The 18172-nt window shown below is 34.7% G+C and overlaps 1 protein-coding gene across 1 annotated transcript; it reads left to right on the forward strand.

Annotated features, from left to right (window-relative positions):
* The first annotated feature begins 10683 nt into the window (after positions 1 to 10683).
* On the forward strand, positions 10684 to 18172 carry LOC111902650 (beta-glucosidase 40). The gene is made up of 13 exons (XM_023898464.3): positions 10684 to 11100; positions 12567 to 12633; positions 12981 to 13039; positions 13155 to 13230; positions 13778 to 13849; positions 15373 to 15460; positions 15550 to 15805; positions 16553 to 16668; positions 16859 to 17082; positions 17279 to 17310; positions 17418 to 17520; positions 17592 to 17700; positions 17793 to 18172. The coding sequence occupies exons 1-13, from the start codon at positions 10963 to 10965 to the stop codon at positions 17965 to 17967; spliced, it is 1515 nt and encodes a 504-aa protein (XP_023754232.1). The 5' UTR covers positions 10684 to 10962; the 3' UTR covers positions 17968 to 18172.

The raw sequence follows: 18172 nt of genomic DNA on the forward strand, positions 1-18172 counted from the left end.
GCATGAAGGACGGTGATTCCGTCACGGCTCACATGCAAAAGATGCAAAGGTATGTGGACCGTTTGCTGAAGTTGAATGTGAACATCCCTGAGGAGTTGGCAATTGACATCATTTTGCACTCCTTACCTTCTTGTTATGATCAATTTCGTATGACATATCATATGAACAAGGAGGAAGTTACCCTCAGCAAGCTTCAAGGACTCTTGAAGACCGCTGAAACCGGTCTTAAGGGCAAGGCGGTGGTTACCTCTACTACTCCTACTCCAACATCTACCCCTGTTTTGGCTATCGGGCAAGGTAAAGGGAAAAAGAGGAAGCACCCTTCGAAGGGTACCAAGGGAAAGTCTCTTGAAGGATCCTCATTGAAGACCAAGAGCGGTTCTGTCACTCCTTCTGCCATTCCCAAGGATGCTGAATGCTTTTATTGCCATGAAAAGGCACACAGGAAGCGAAACTGCCCTAAGTACTTGCAAGATCTAAAGGATGGGAAAGTGAAACCCATCCATGCAGGTATTTACACTATATTGTCTAATTACTCAACATATTCTAACTCTTGGGTGCTTGATACAGGATGTGGTATTCACATATGTTTTGATTTGCAGGGCCTAAGAAGAAGTGAGGATGTGGAGCACGGGAAGATAAACTTGATCATGGGGAATAGGAAGGCTTCACCTGTTTCCAAGATTGGAGTTTATACTTTGTTGCATAATAATGGTTTAAAATTAGATTTCAATAAATGTGTGTACTCGTCTGAAATGGCGAGGAATATTATTTCTTTTCATGCTTTGTACAAACAAGGTTTTACCTTTTCGTTTGATAATGAATGTGGTGGTATTAATGCTTTCTTTAAAAATGTGTTTTATTTTAAAGCGTTACCTTGTGATGGTGTGTATGAAACTATGTCGATTGTAGACAACTTAGGAAATAATGTATTGTATATTGATTCTTCTACTAGCCTAGATAAAGCATCATTGCGGCATTGTCGTCTTGGACATGTAAACAAGAAACTTATAGGCCAACTCCAAAAGAGTGGAGTCTTGGAATCATTCGACCTTAAATCGGATGATAGTTGTGAATCTTGTCTACTTGGAAAGATGACAAAATCACCCTTCACTGGAACTTGTGAAAGGGGTGAGGGTTTGTTGGACCTAATACATACTGATGTATGTGGGCCATTCAAAACTGCCACAAGGGATGCTAATCGGTATTATGTGACTTTTATTGATGATTTTAGTAGATATGGGTATGTCTACTTAATCAAACATAAGTCAGAAACCTTTGAAAGGTTTAAGGAATTCAAACAGGAAGTAGAAAATCAATTGGGCAGGAACATTAAGATGCTTCGATCCGATCGAGGTGGTGAGTATCTTAGTACCGAGTTCCTTGACTATCTTAAGGAGTGTGGGATTGTCTCACAATTGACTCCTCCCAGGACACCACAGCTGAATGGTGTAGCTGAGAGGCGTAATCGAACCTTGTTGGACATGGTTCGCTCTATGATGAGTCGAGTTTCGCTACCAATCTCTTTTTGGGGGTATGCCTTAGAGACTGTCGCCCATATCCTTAATTTAGTCCCTACAAAGAAGGTTACCAAAACACCTCATGAGATGTGGACTGGGAAGGTTCCCAATTTGGACCACATCAAGATTTGGGGTTGCGAGGCTTTTGTGAGGCGTGAAACTCATGATAAGCTCGAACCCCGAAGTGAAAGGTGTATTTTCATCGGTTACCCACAGAAATCCTTCGGTTAGCTCTTCTACAGACCCAGTGAGAATGTGGTCTTTGTAGCAAGAAGAGGGGTCTTTCGTGAGAGAGAATTTATAAGCCAAGGAGACAGTGGGAGGCAAATTGATCTTGAAGAAATTCAAGAAGCAATTGGTGAAGGAACCTCAGACACTAGCAGTCAACCTGAGGAGGAAACTCCTGTTGAGCAAGCTGACATGTCTGTACCTCCGAGGCGTTCCACATGGGTTAGGAACACACCTTCATTTTATTATGGCTTTCATATTACTACGGAAGGTGATACGTTTATCAGTGATAGTACACTAGTAAATTTGGATGAACCTAGCAGTGTTAAGTAAGCCATGGCAGGCCCGGAGTCTGCTAAATGGAAGGAGGCTATGGACAGCGAGATACAGTCCATGTATGACAATCAAGTTTGGAACTTGGTTGACAATGTACCAAGCCATAAAACAGTCAGGTGCAAATGGATCTTCAAGAAGAAGACCAACATGGAAGGAAAAATGCATACTTATAAGGCTCGACTGGTTGCAAAGGGTTTTACTCAGACTCAGGGTATTGATTATGATGAAACCTTCTCGCCGGTAGCAAAGATTAAGTCTAGTAGGGTTATGCTAGCCATTGCTGCATTTCATGATTATGAAATATGGCAAATGGATGTCAAAACCGCTTTCCTTAATGGAAAGTTGGTTGAGGATGTGTACATGAGTCAGCCAGAGGGTTTTGTCAGTGCAGAGTACCCTAATAGAGTATGCAAGCTTGAGAAATCCATTTATGGATTAAAACAAGCATCTCGTAGTTGGAATCTTTGTTTTGATGAGAAGGTCAAAGAGTTTGGCTTCTCGAGAAGCGAAGATGAGTCTTGCGTGTATGTCAGAGATAGTGGGAGTATAGTTAGCTTCTTGGTACTGTATGTGGATGACATACTACTTATAGGAAATGACATCCCAACCTTGCAGGAGGTTAAGTCCTGGCTTGGGAAGTGTTTTGCTATGAAGGACCTAGGGGAGGCTGCCTATATCCTAGGGATAAGGATATTAAGAGAAAGGAGTAAAAGACTAATTGGACTTAGTCAGAGTACCTACGTGGATAAGGTGTTGAAAAGGTTCAACATGCAGAATTCCAAGAAAGGAGATTTACCGATCCAAAGCAATGCCAAACTGAGTAAGACTCAGAGTCCGAGTACAGAGGCAGAGATAGCTGAGATGAGCCAATTACCGTATGCTTCCGCTGTTGGCTCGATCATGTATGCTATGACTTGTACCCGCCTTGATGTGGCCTTTGCTTTGAGCATGGTCAGTAGATATCAGGGGAACCCTGGCAAGGCTCATTGGACTGTGGTAAAGAACATTCTCAAGTACCTGCGGAGGACTAAGGATTGGATCCTTACCCTTGGTGGGAGTGATGACTTGAGAGTATTAGGGTATAGTGATGCTAGTTTTCAGACTGATAGGGATAACTTCCACTCGCAGTCGGGCTGGATCTTTACCTTAAATGGAGGGGCAATTTCTTGGAAGAGTTCCAAGCAGGAGACGGTGGCCGATTCGACTTGTGAATCATAGTATATAGCAGCGAGTGAAGCAGCGAAGGAGGCGATATGGCTAAAGAACTTCATCGGCGACCTTGGAGTTGTACCAGCTGTTAAGGAACCTATGGAGATTTTCTGTGACAACAATAGTGCGGTTGCCTTAGCCAAAGAACCAAGAGATCATGGCAGATCCCGACACATTGACAGAAAATATCACTTCATAAGACACAAGATTGAAGAAGGACTCCTCGTGACAAAGAGGATATCGTCGGATGAGAATCCTGCAGATCCCCTTACGAAGGGACTGACGAGGGTTAAGCATTTTCAGCATGCGAGGCACACCGGGCTGAGGGACGATATTAGTTTTACAGATTAGATAGTTTTCCTGAAACTTGTAAAATGTAATCGACGTTTGATGATGAATAAAATTTGTGATTTATTTATGAGTAAAGTGTTACTGTCATTGTCAATTATTTACTATTGTTTTAGTTTTGCATGTTTTGACTTCCAGAATAATTAATTTATTCAAACCTCCACAATCGATCATACGTCGGAAGTAGGTATGAATCAAGATTGTCATGAATTGGGTTTGTAGATGGCTAAAGGTGTTTAGACATGGCAATGGTTGCTGCAACATTCATGAGTACTCATAAGTTATGAGTATTGGTATAAACCCACGCTCACTTGTATCACTTCATGGAATTTATCTCGAGTGATCGTGAGACGATAATATCATATAAATCTTCAAACCTAGAGATATGAGTTGTTACTTATGAGTTGGTTGTGCATTGATTGCACGTAAACGCATCAGTGCTTGATGTTATAAAACGTGTCTTTGTGTACAATTCAACAAGTAGTAGAACAAGCATATGAGTCAAAGTTTATCCGTTCCTTCTAGAAATAGAAGCAATATCTGGGCCCCTCGATGATTTTGTGTTGACCCATGTATCGGGCCCGGTTAGAACTAAACTGATGTGTTCAGAAAAGTTCTTTGTCAAACAAATCGGAAATCGAGAAACAACTGCCAGACAATAAGCAAGACATAGTTCCATGTGTTTGTCCGGCTGATATCATGAGAACAGAGGATTATATGATCACTTGTCTTAAAATGGCGCTTCATAGTTCAACGGAGTTTTCGAGAGCTACGATTGCTGGTTGGTTCCTGAAGTTATATAGACAAATACAGTTATTAGACTTATCCAAGTGGGAGTCTGTTAGATAAGGTGTCTAAGTCCATAACTTATTTGGTATATACTTGACCCGACCCGGCATGGTCCATTTGGGTTGCATTTCACCCGAACAATTTATGGATAATTTTATGAGAGTTATACACATATGTTTATTAATATATTATAAGTTATAATATATTAATATGAAGTTATGTTATTTAATTAGTCTTAGTCTTAAATTAATTATGGATTAATTTAGAGATTAAAAGGAAGACTAATTAGATTATGGGCTATTGGTTTTATATGGTGTGGGCTAACACTCATTTGTTAATGGGCTAGGCTTGGATGGAAGTCCATGGATGATCCATGGAGCTTTTAACCCATGGATCCTTGGAAAAGGAAAGGTCATGGGTTATTAGGGTTTCACCCTAACCATGTACACTATATAAGCATGCTTATGTTGCATGAAATAGCCACTAGTATGTATGCTTGTGTGTGGCCGAAAATATAAGTGTGTGTGTACTCTCTCAAAGTTTTCCAAGAGTTTGTGGTGATTTGTGATTCCATTTGAGGCATTTACACTATTGGTGCTTGTCCCTCAAACTCCTCAAGAATCAAACTCATCAAAAGGTATGTAATCTCTTCTAACTCTTTTATGTTGAAATGTTCCCCATGCTATGTTAGATAGGTTATAAACCTTGGAAAATCATTATTTTGCATATATTTAGACAAACATAGATCCAAGGTTTATTAGGGTTGCATGGAAACTTAGGAAGTGTTAGATTGCTCAATACCCAACACTAAGGTCAGGATATCATCAGCTAAAAGTAAGAGAGCAAGATATCGAGAAAACTGCATTCAGAACTAGATATGGACACTACGAGTTCTTGGTTATGTCGTTTGGACTAACCAATGCTCCGGCAGCATTCATGGATTTAATGAATAGGGTTTGTAATCCGTTCCTTGATAAATCTGTGATAGTGTTCATAGACGACATTCTGATTTACTCGAAAAGCCAGGAGGAGCATGGCAGACACTTGCGAGAAGTGTTAGAAATCTTGAAGAAGGAGAAGCTGTATGCCAAGTTCTCCAAATGTGATTTTTGGATTCGTGAAGTCCAATTCTTGGGTCACGTGGTCAACCAAGAAGGGATAATGGTTGATCCAGCAAAGATCGAAGCTGTAATGAAGTGGGAACAACCGAAAAGTCCCACGGAGATCCGAAGCTTTTTAGGATTAGCCGGATATTACCGAAGGTTTATCCAAGGCTTTTCTTCGATCACTACTCCATTGACAGCTTTGAACCACAAAGGAGCTACGTATGCTTGGAGTGATAAGCATAAAGAAGCATTCGAGAAGCTAAAGAAGAAGCTATGTGAGGCACCGATACTTTCTCTACCCGATGGAGTTGAAGACTTCGCTGTTTATAGCGATGCGTTTGGGGTTGGATTGGGTTGTGTTTTGACCCAAAGAGAAAAGGTGATAGCATATGCGTCTCGACAGCTGAAAGAGCATGAAAAGAATTACCCGACTCATGATTTGGAGTTGGCAGCGGTAGTTTTCGCTCTGAAAATATGGAGGCATTACCTCTATGACACGAAGTGAAAACTTTTTACTTATCATAAGAGTCTCCAATATCTCTTTAATCAGAAAGAATTGAATATGAGGCAACGACGCTGGCTGGAGTTACTCAAGGACTACGATTGCGAGATACTTTACCACCCCGGTAAAGCTAATGTTGTTGCTGATGCTCTCAGTCGGAAAGTCAATCTTGAAAGGAAAAGGCCAAGAGCGTTGAGAATTGAAGTTGTCTCGACCATTGTGGAAAGTATAAAGAAAGCTCAAGAGGAAGCTTCTGAGAAAAATGACTGAAAGGAGGAACGTTTGGGTAAAACGTTGGTGTTTGGTACAAACGGTCATGGACTGAAGGTATTCCAAGATCGTATTTGGGTACCTAAGTCAGGAGGAATTAAGGATCTTCTGATGGAAGAAGCTCACAAAACCATGTACTCAATTCATCCGGGTAGCACTAAAATGTATAGGGACCTAAAACCCTACTACTGGTGGCCGACGATGAAGCTTGATGTTGCAAAGTATGTGGCTGAGTGTGTGACTTGTGCGAGAGTAAATACACAACATCAGAAACCGTACGGGAGTTTAGAACCATTGCCTGTGCCTATGGGTAAGTGGGAAGACATTGCTATGGATTTTGTCACTAAATTGCCCAAAACAAAGAATGGTCACGACATGATTTGGGTGGTTGTTGATCGATTCACTAAGAGTGCGCATTTCATACCAGCGAAGGAGAAATGGTCTATGGAAAAGCTTGCGAATTCTTACGTGAAGGAAATTGTGAGGCTTCACGGTGTTCCGTTAACGATTGTATCGGATCGTGATAGCCGTTTCACCTCAAGGTTTTGGAAAAGTCTACAAGAGGAAATGGGTACCAAGTTGTGTTTAAGTACAGCTTACATCCGCAGACTGATGGTCAGAGTGAAAGAACAATACAAACACTTGAAGATATGCTGAGAGCATGTACCTTGGAATTCCTAGGTAATTGGGATGAACATTTACCATTGGTAGAATTTTCCTACAATAATAGTTTTCACTCGAGCATTAAGATGGCACCTTATCAAGCTTTGTATGGACAAAAGTGTCGTACGCCGTCTTGTTGGCTTGAGGCTGGGGAAAAGCAATTTATGGGACCGGAGATAGTTCATCAAACTGCTGAAAAGTTGAAAATAATTAGGGAAAGAATGTTAGCAGCTCAAGATCGTCAAAAGAGCTATGCTGACAAAAAGCGAAGACCGATGACTTTTGAGGTTGGAGATTCGGTTTTGCTTAAAGTCTCGTCGTGGAAGGGACTTATAAGATTTGGTAAAAGGGAAAGTTGAGTCCAAGGTTTATTGGATCGTTTAAAGTTCTTCAGAGGGTTGGGAACCAAGCTTACAAGCTCGAATTACCCGAAGAATTGAATGGAATTCACAACACTTTTCATGTGTGTTATTTGAGGAAGTTCACGGGAGAAGTTCCTAATATAATTCCAATTTCTGAATTGAGAATTGATGAGAACAAAAGGTTGATTGAAGAACCAGAGACAATTGTTGACCGAAAGACTAAGAAGTTGCGACGCAAAATGGTTGGGTTAGTGCTTGTCCGATGGAAACACACGAATGGGCTGAATCTCACCTGGGAGACGGAGAGTGACATGTTGAGTCGTTATCCGCATTTGTTTGTTGATGTGTGATTCCGGGGACGGAATCATTCTAAGGTGGAGAGAATTGTAACGCCTGTGTTTCTGTGCTTGCCATTTTTAGCAATGTAATGGTCTAGGTTAACCTTTGTAACCCGTTTTGAAATAATAAGATTGTATTATTTGAGTATTATGTGTTTTGTGCTTAATTGCTTAATTATGTGGTTTGATTAATTAAGAATAAAAATAAGCGTCAAAATTTAAGTGTAAAATAAACTTGATATCTTTGAATAATGTTGTAGTAGTTGAAACGAGGTTTCCGAATATATATAGAACGCCCAAATTTGACTTCGTATGAGGAAGTTATGATTTATCGAAGTTTCGGCTTAGCAGGATGCAGCCTGTTATACTCGATTTGAGATCGAGGGGTTTTTAGCCGAAGCAATCTAAACGAGGATCGAAGGTCTCGTTGTTGGTATCGAAGCGATAAAAAGTTAGGCGAGAACGGACGTCAAACGAAGAAGTTATGAATTTATAACGAAGTTTTTCTATCCCGGCCTATTAAAAATAAATAATAAAAATAAAGTTAAAATTAGCCGACGAAGTCTAAACAAAAGTTGTAGAGCGTAGTCTCACCTTCGCGTGGATATATAGAACGTCGAAAACGGAGTTCGTATGAAGAATATATGAATTTTCGAAGTTTAGTAAATAATTTGTATTTAAATTTAATTGAAAAATCTGGTATTATCCGAAGAGGAGTCATCGGACTCATCCGAAGTACGCCCCGCGTACACCGAGGATGTCGACACTCACACTCGAGCACTTCGGATATGTAAGCAGTGACGATTTCGGACCTGTACGCCCCGCGTACTCTGAGACTCCAGCCTCCTATAAATAGGATCCGAGGGCAGCCGAGTTCTTTTGCTATTTTCTCTCTTCTCTCTCCCGTTTTGCATCGATTTGCGTGCCAGAAATACCCCGAAGCCCCGGTATTATTCTCGAGCCCCGAGGCAAGTCCCGAGATCCGGAAGATCCCGAGAAGTGCGGTTCCCGAGCCGAAGCTCTGCCCGCAAGAAGTTCGATTTTTGTGAAGATCTTCCAGATCTGCTGAGGATTACTACTTCTGCAAGTCGTAGTGATGTCCGATCATCTTCTGATCAAGTGAGTGTATAGTACCTTTCATAAACACGATAATAATACAAGTATGGTTCGAGTGTATTAAGTATATTGTTGTTTATAGGTGTGAGTGTGTGGTCACTTTCTTCTAACACATAATTATGAAGTATTTTATACGAAATACGTGTTATGTGTATATTTTGTGTTATATGTGTGAATCTATATTCACTCTCTTCTATCTCATAGATCTGATTTGTTTTCTATGAAATACGTGTTATATGTGTGTGCCTCATCTGTTATGTGGAATAAGTATTGATCAAAGCATGCTATACAAGTTTTTATCTATGTATAAAATGTATATTTTTATCTACTAATATGTTGGGTAGAACATGGGTAGATAGTTGGTGTGTAATAAACAGATGAGAGGCCTCGTTGTTGTTTGATTCAGTCATCTAGCGGAGTTTAGATGACGACCACGGACTTTTCTAGACAGTCTTGTGGAACATTAGCAGGTTCGCCACCTGTAGGTGTTAATGAACTTGGGTGTTCATTCGTTGTACTCCATCCCCCTCATGGTTGCCTTATTTGACTTATATTACTGAGGAACCCCCGAAGCATGTGTTGTCACCCCGATGAAATATTCTTAGACTAGGTCTCTTATGTTAGTTGTCTTAGGGACATAAAGTGAGAATAACGGGAATGGGTAATTGGGTTATTGTTGGTTGGTGAAAATTAAATATGATTATTTATTGTGGGTTGAAAACTCTATATGCTCACCAGGCTCCCAAGCCTGACCCACTCTGTTTTATTTGTATTTACAGGAAGTGGCGCAAGGGCATAAGATGGATGAACCATCAAGTTGTTTTGTTTACAAGTCTGTATATGTATATATTTGTTGAATGACTTGTAATGTTATCGTTTATGCTTATTGGTCTGTATCGGAACATGACACCCCGAGTTTTGATTATATAATGAAAATACATTTCTTTTATGAAATGCTTTGGTAAACAATGTTTTATCATGTTTTGTTTTTGGGAACAAATTCCGCAACTCTTTCAAATCAAAAGGATTTACTCTGAAATTATTTAAAAGCATAAATGAAAATCGGTCTTTTCTGGCCGAGATTTTGGGGATGTCACAAATGACAATTAACAAGAGCCCAGGACAGTCCTTATCTAAGGTTGGTTTATTTTTGAAAGATCCGGTTTTTACACATGGTCAGTTATATGTTGTCATATCTAGAGTTCAAAGTAGAGAAGAATTAAAATTGTTAATTTTAGATAAGGATGGTAGACTTGCAAATAAAACTTCTAATGTTGTTTATAAAGAAGTTTTTAGAAATTTGTAAGTTGTATGTAATATATTATTCCTCATAACATGTATTCTTATTATTATTATTAATAAGACTTTGTTAAATTTTCTTTTATAATTTCTTATTTTTTTTTTATAATATATGTTTATTTTAACAACTTTATTTTTTTTTATTTATTTAAGAACTTTAATTTATTTCACTTATTGGTGCTGTTTTATTTTTACAATTAATTTAATACTTAATTATATTATAATGTAACTTTTTTTTTATTTAATTCACAAATAAAAACTATATAATATATATTGAAATTTTAATTTCACATACTAATTTGAATCCATGATTTTAATTTTACATAACTATATAAAATACCTATTCATTAATAATTTAAATATATTATTTGATTAATAATTAACACATTTTAGTATGAAAATGTAATTAATTTTGCAACCATGATTTCCACGGGTTATAAGATAGTTCTTATATACATACAAAGTTAGTAACAATTTATACATTTATACATTTTTGAGGTTGTTGTAATTGTAAATATATATTATTATTTATTATATAATAAAGAAAAACAAAAATACATGTTTGTATTTTTTTTGTCAATTAGTGTTTTAAAAGTGTGAAACTAGGACTTCCTACAATCCGGCAAGCACCAGTTCCACCCTAACGGCCCCACCACCACACCCAACCTCCCTCTCTCCTTCGATTTGGTATAAATTCTCCACCAATCTCGGTGAAAAACCCACAAACATTCTCCCATTTCTACTAATCTCCATAATTTACACTCTTCTCCGATTGCTTCATCCGCCGCCTTCCGCCACCACTTTCTTTATCAATCTCCTCTTATATAAACCACCCATCCATCCATCGGCATCAACATACAGGTGGAGGAATAATTAATGCTGTTGAGGATGAAAATGGTTGTATTTTTAGCATTAGGGATGATGCTTTTCTTCCATGGATGTTCTGCTGCTGAGATTAACAGAAAAAGCTTTCCAAATGGTTTTGTTTTTGGAACCGCATCTTCTGCTTATCAGGTTTCATCTTCTTGTAAATATTAATAGTAAATAATAGTGCATTCATCTATTAATAGCCATACGCGGTTTCTACATCAATTTACATGTATAATAATTCTATACATATATTTTCTGATTTAAAAGCTAAACAAAGTATCAAATTTCTATTTTATCCTGAATATAAATAACCAACCAAATTCCATGAAACTGGTTCTGAAACTAAAACCGGTCGTTATTGGAATGTTGGAACTGGATCGATAACTGATAGAATCGGTTCCATTAGCAATTACATATATTTTTTAACGAAATTTTAATTTAATTTTAAGGAAAAACCCAAGAAATCGCATAGAAAGGTTACATTGAATATATTGAGAAAATGAACTGAATTTGTTTCTACTTGGGATGAATTGTTTTTGATACATATGCCAATATTCTCATGGGGAGTTATTATTTTCAAGAAGATACATATACCAATATTACCATAAAATTTTATTAATGTATAAATATTTGCTATATAATTGAATTAAAATATATCTATAGAAACTAAAAAGTATAAAATATGATGTATTGCCGTTGCAGTTATCCAATCCGATGAAAAGGACCCATACGATTCTGTTTTCTTCTTGTTATATATTTACAACCATTTAAAAAAAGAAATATTATATATTTTAGATTGTTTTATTCATTTTGAACCAAAAATAATAAGATTACAAACTTTCATTCCCACAAAATCTTCCATTTCGTAATATTACATTTTCTATTATAACTTTATTGTTATTATTATTATATTGCTAGGAATGTTTTCTTGTTATTATTAGATGGTATTTGGTATATTTCGATCAAAACAACAATTCCTAGGTGGGTGTGTAGTTTTGTTTTCTAGTCTTTAAATATGACTCTAACTCAAGAACATTAGGCATTTATGATGCTAGATCTTTGTCTTTTACGCTTAGATTTATCAATTTATTTGAAATACATAATAGAATATAAAGTTATAAACAACACATATATCAATTCCGTATACGTATTGCCGTGCGTACATAGAAAGGATAGTGTTTCCATCTTGGGAAATACTGGTTCTTTTTACGTTTAATTCTTTACTTAATTTAATAGATTTTCTTAAATAATTTTAATTTTATTACAAAAATATATTTTAAATACTTACTTTAAGTAGTAGACAATTTCAACTACTTAATCACTTGTACAACTATTCTTGATAAAAGTGGACAATGACTAGATCACATGATGGACACTTATGCTTCTATTTATAGAAAGGGTAGGGTTATCTTCTACGATTTGATAGTATTGTTTATCTAGAGTCTAGAAACTATATTAAAAACGACAATATGCATTTAAATTGTAACGTTACGATATTACACATTTATGTGGATTATTAAAATATATTTTTTTGTTACATAAATTCATACAATGGTTGTTGATACGATACTTCTCTTATTATTATTTTTTATATATTCACTTATTTACAGTATGAAGGAGCTGTGAAGGAAGATGGAAGGGGTCCAGCTATTTGGGACAAATTTGCTCATACATTTGGTAACATTTTTATGTTGTCCAGTAGAAGTTTGTAAAACAATAAATATTGATATGATCATATGAGCCATATAATATATATGTATATTCACATTTAATCTGTATTGACAAATAAATGGATAAATCGAGATGCATGCTTTGGAGATTGAAACTATTTTTCTTCTTATGTTATAACAAATATAAGAACAAAAAAGATATATGTTATCAATTATAAAAATATATGGTAATCTTATTAATATATGAGTTAGAAAATAAACCAAGGTTCTAAGTAGGAAAAAAATAAACTTAATGGGGGTTTATATGCAATTCATCCTATGTGAATTTACTCTTTTGGCATTGAAATTTTTTAGGTAAAGTAACTGATTTCAGTAATGCTGACGTTGCAGTTGATCAATACCACTTATATGAGGCAAGTAATCTTACTTCTATTTAACACTACAAATATTAAAGGGGTTAAAAGTTTCATTTTCGTTTTCCAATTCATAATGCAAACACTATCACATTTAATAAAACATAAAATGCAGGGTGACATACAATTGATGAAGGATATGGGCATGGATGCTTATAGATTCTCAATTTCATGGCCAAGAATTTTTCCTAGTAAGAAGTTTTCAACTTTATATATATTAAAGATTACTTGTGTTTGATAAAATATTTTATTTCTATAGATTGTTTTGAAAAATTCTACTTAATTATAACACGATGTGTTTAATTTTTTTATTCGGATATTATAATTTGAAATTTTTACTTATTCTAATGGTCCAAATTGTTTTCTATTTGAAATTTTGAATGGTATTGTTATAAGAAAATGTAGTTTTTAAAACATAATTAATATTGTAATAAAAACAAACCTAAGTGAAATGTTATTATAAAAATAAAACAAAGTATTATTTATTGTATTTTATCGGGTGTTTGGCTTATCTTTTTGAGAGACAAAAGTCCTTTTTAAAAACGATAAAATGTAAAAAATGTTTGGTAAAAAAATTTTAAAAGCTACTTTTGGATTTTTGATATAAGAAAAACTAACTTTTTGAAAAAGTTCGAAAAATATGATATTTTATAACTTTTCCAAAAAGAACTTTTATCTCTAAAAAAAGATAAGTGACACCCCTTAAATCCATGAAGTTAATTGTTTTTTTTTCGGCAGATGGTAGTGGTGCAATCAACCAAGCTGGAATTGATCACTACAACACTCTTGTCAACTCTTTATTAGCCCACGGTATGTATATTTTTCGTGTCTTTAAATTTTTTTGCTTATATTAAGTGGCTGTTGGTGATTCTTTATTTAAAATAGCTTAGGTTTCCTTAAAAACTGTTTATTAGTCTATATGATATTAAAACAGAATTTTAGAAGTGTTTAAACTAACTCACATGATGCCAAACACGATAATTTGATGAGTTATTTTTAGTATTTGACAGATTATGTTGATATATAATTATATATAAAAACGTCTAAAAACAACAAAGGTAAAAAAGTAAATCGGTATGTGTTTTGTTTGTGATGGAAAAGGAAAAATAAGATTGTGAATGATAGTATTATTTTAGGGTTAAAACTAAAAGAACGGTAAAATGCTAATTTGGTTTTTAATTTGGATATAATAAATTAGAAAGAAACAAATTATTAACAACAACAATAACAGATCTTGTAAATCTTATTAAAATAAGAGTTTGGAGGTAGATGTCAACAATCATATATTCAAGCACGGATAAATGTGGATTATGTCACAAAACATGACCTTTGACATTTGGCTAGAATAAAGACTTATAAAAGATACAAACTAGGAGTCTCAGTTCAAAGTGAGTAGCAAGAAAACAAATTAGTAAATCAGAGTCCAATAAAATAAATCCGAGAATGTAGAAAAAAAAAGTCAATAAGTCAATAAAACAAAAATATAAATAAATAAATAAAACCTATAAGCGAACAATAAATATCATAAACAATGCATACACAACAGATAATTATATAAAACATAAAAAGGTGATTTGCTACATTGCTACCCATCTATCATGATATTTAGCTAACTTGTCTCCCATATGAAATTATACCTTCACAAGAAAAATAAAATACAATAACAAATAAAAAGTTATTCATGTCTAGTTTCACATTATCCTCTTATTTCCTTATAAGGATCCTATTATCCTCTTAAGTCTTACCCTCAATCAACATTGACTCTACCATTATTACTTTGCTTATGGTAATCTAATTTGGAAATATCCATACCACCTCAATCTTTTGTTGGCTAACCTGCAAAAAAAGGTGTGTGAGAGAGAGAGGTTACACCTAAAAACATAAACAACTTATTAAAAACCATAATTCAAATCAATAAATATTTTTTATTTTATTTCATCCAATAAAAATATTTACAAACGGTATCAAGTTTTAATAAACCAATAAATACATTAAGGATATGTTTGATGAGCATTTAATAACATTTGACTTTTACCATTTTGAAAAAAGGATCTTAACATTAAAGGAAAAACATTGTTTATATTCTAAAAAAACTCATGATACAAAATCTACTTCGAAAAGCTTTCAAAAACTATTACATTTTTTATTTTTATATTTTATAAAATTTAACACTTTTCAAAAAAAAAAAATATCAAACGCTTCTATACACATAAAAATCCATAACTATCACTTATTTCTAAAAGAGTTAACCACAACCCAAAAAAAAAAAAAAAAATTCTTTAAATTAATATAATTAAAATCTTACACTATTTTGAAATTAAACCTGCCTATAGGAATCGAACCATACGTGACCCTCTACCATTGGGACCTTCCTGAAGCTTTGGCAGACAGATACAATGGATGGCTCGACCCTCGAATCATGTAATATTTCTTACTTATTATATCTATCTCAATTCTCAAATCAAAAACTCCAAAAGTTTATGATTTTTCGGACTTATTGTGTAACGCAGTAATGATTTTGCGACGTATGCGGAGACGTGTTTTGAGAAATTTGGGGATCGGGTGAAGAATTGGATGACGTTTAACGAACCTCATACTTTTACAGTTCAAGGGTATGATGTAGGGCTTCAAGCACCTGGTCGTTGCTCCATTCTTCTTCGATTGCTTTGTAGGGCTGGAAACTCGGCGACTGAACCCTACATTGTTGCTCATAATGTTCTTCTTTCACACGCAGCTGCATTTGATGTCTACAAAAGAAAATACAAGGTACATCATCTTTATTTGTTGCTTATAGCTTTCGTATATTTCTATTATGATTTTTTAGTTTGAAAAATTAATCCAGTTAGTTGTAAGACAATATAATATCGAAATATAAAGCAGTAAAGCACTTTGCATTTTATGTAAATGGATAGAATATTAAAGTATAGAAAAATAAAATAAATGTGTAGCTATGGCATTCAAGTATAAAGTAATTTTCATCACTATACATGGGTAGAATCTTTAAAGTATAATATAATGTCCTAAATATAAAAAGGACAGTTTTCAATTGCCTTAAAGGGGTAGAGTATTTAAAATAATTGTGTAGCTATTACATCCGAATATAAATAATTTTCAATTGCCATAATGGGTAGAAATGGTAGAATATAATCACATTGATGTTTATAGAGTATAACGTGTTAATAAGAAAAAAAAAATGACAGTGCAATATTATGATAGAAAGAAAACAAAAGTGGGATGCTATAGTAAAAAAAATATGTTGTTATTTCTTGCATTTGGCCAAATAATAAATGACAATAAATTTTATAAATGTACGACTTAATACGAAACGACCCATTTCTCTTTTTCTCTCTATTAAGTCATACTTTTTACATTATATTAACAAAAAGCGCTAGTATATAGCTTACAAGATAAAGTCATATGTCCATTAAGTCCATTAAGTAAAAAAGAAACAACATAGTCATGTTTATAACAAATATTTGAATGGCTTAATCATGTCCTTTGTTGTTTATGTAGGCAAAGCAAAATGGGCGCATCGGGGTCGCATTTGATGTCATGTGGTACGTGCCGGGTTCAAATAAAACCGAGGATATTGATGCAACCCAACGAGCACAAGATTTCCAATTGGGATGGTATACTTTTTTCTAACAAATCCCCCCACCTATAAAATGAAAATAAAAATTAAATAAGGATGAATTTGTAAAAAGTTAGGATTTAATGAAAAGTCTCGTTTTCTCAACTTTGTCTCGTAACTCGTTTTTTCTGTATTAAGTAAAAGAGAAACATTCATATATAGTTTACCAGATTTTTAAAAAATAACAGGTTCCTTGATCCTATAATGTTTGGAGATTACCCGAGCTCAATGAGGACTAGAGTAGGAGACCGCCTACCAAGATTTTCTAAACTTCAATCGTATCTCCTCAAGGGTTCGATAGATTTTGTTGGAATAAATCACTACACAACTTGGTATGCGTGGCATAACTCCACTAGCATCATTGGTGTTTTGCTCAATGACTCTCTTGCGGATTCGGGTTCCCTTACACTTCGTAAGTTGTTAAAAAAACATCTACTTTGGTTTTTCTAATCCTTAGGATAAATCCCAGACTTTTTAAAATGTTGTTATACTGTTGAGTTGCATCGTACAACTCAACAATATATATCCTGAAGTCTGGGCTTTGTGTTATAGTAATATATCATTTCCACCGATGATCTAAAAATACGGTTTTTTTTTACTCTTTTTAGCTTGGAAAGACGGGAAAGCCATGGGCGATCGGGTACATAATCTTTTATGAGTTTTTTGGACCTCTTTTGTTAATCAGAAATGATTTATTGATAATTATAATGTAGAAACGTTAGTGGTTTGATTTGTTGTATTTTGTAGGCAAATTCTATATGGTTATACATAGTGCCAGAAGGGTTAAGAAGCTTACTGAATTACGTCAAGAACAAATATGGGAATCCTCTAGTCATTATCACTGAAAATGGTAATTTTTATTTTTATTATTTTTTTTGTCTATGGATAATTGTACCCTATAATATGCTTTGGTTCACACAGGGATGGATGACGCAAACAGCCCATTTATCTCTCTCAAGAATGCATTAAAAGATGACAAAAGGGTGAAATACCATAACGACTATCTCACAAACTTGCTAGCTGCCATTAAGTAAGCCAATTCAATTTTTTTATTTTTTTTAATAACAATATAATTATCAATTTAATAATAATATTTTTTTGGTAAATGGTAACAATGAGCAGGGAAGATGGGTGTAATGTGAAGGGGTATTTTGCATGGTCTCTATTGGACAATTGGGAATGGGCTGCTGGATACAGTTCAAGATTTGGACTTTATTTTGTTGATTATAATGACAAGTTGAAAAGATATGCGAAAGATTCTGCTATTTGGTTCAAGAATTTCTTGACTTCTGGTTAGAAGATTAAGATTCTTTCATGTTCACAACATGAATGTTATGAATATGAGATTCGAAAATGAAAAAGAAAAAAAAAATGTATGAAGCAATTGTTTTGGATTTGTTGTATACAGGTAGGAAAATGAGCACATATATGCATAATTTATAGACATTGGACTGATGAAGCAAGTATATTATTGATTGTGCAATCAAACACTGTTTGGTTTA

This window comes from Lactuca sativa, chromosome 8 (genome assembly GCF_002870075.4).
Source record: "Lactuca sativa cultivar Salinas chromosome 8, Lsat_Salinas_v11, whole genome shotgun sequence".
Taxonomy (NCBI): domain Eukaryota; kingdom Viridiplantae; phylum Streptophyta; class Magnoliopsida; order Asterales; family Asteraceae; genus Lactuca; species Lactuca sativa.

Excerpts from the sequence above, each read along its gene's own strand:
- LOC111902650 (XM_023898464.3), top strand. The coding sequence starts at position 10,963 with ATGCTGTTGAGGATGAAAATGGTTGTATTTTTAGCATTAGGGATGATG. Across the intron at positions 13,231-13,777 it reads ATGGCCAAGAATTTTTCCTA|ATGGTAGTGGTGCAATCAAC; the intron begins GTAAGAAGTTTT and ends TTTTTTCGGCAG. Across the intron at positions 17,701-17,792 it reads AACTTGCTAGCTGCCATTAA|GGAAGATGGGTGTAATGTGA; the intron begins GTAAGCCAATTC and ends AACAATGAGCAG.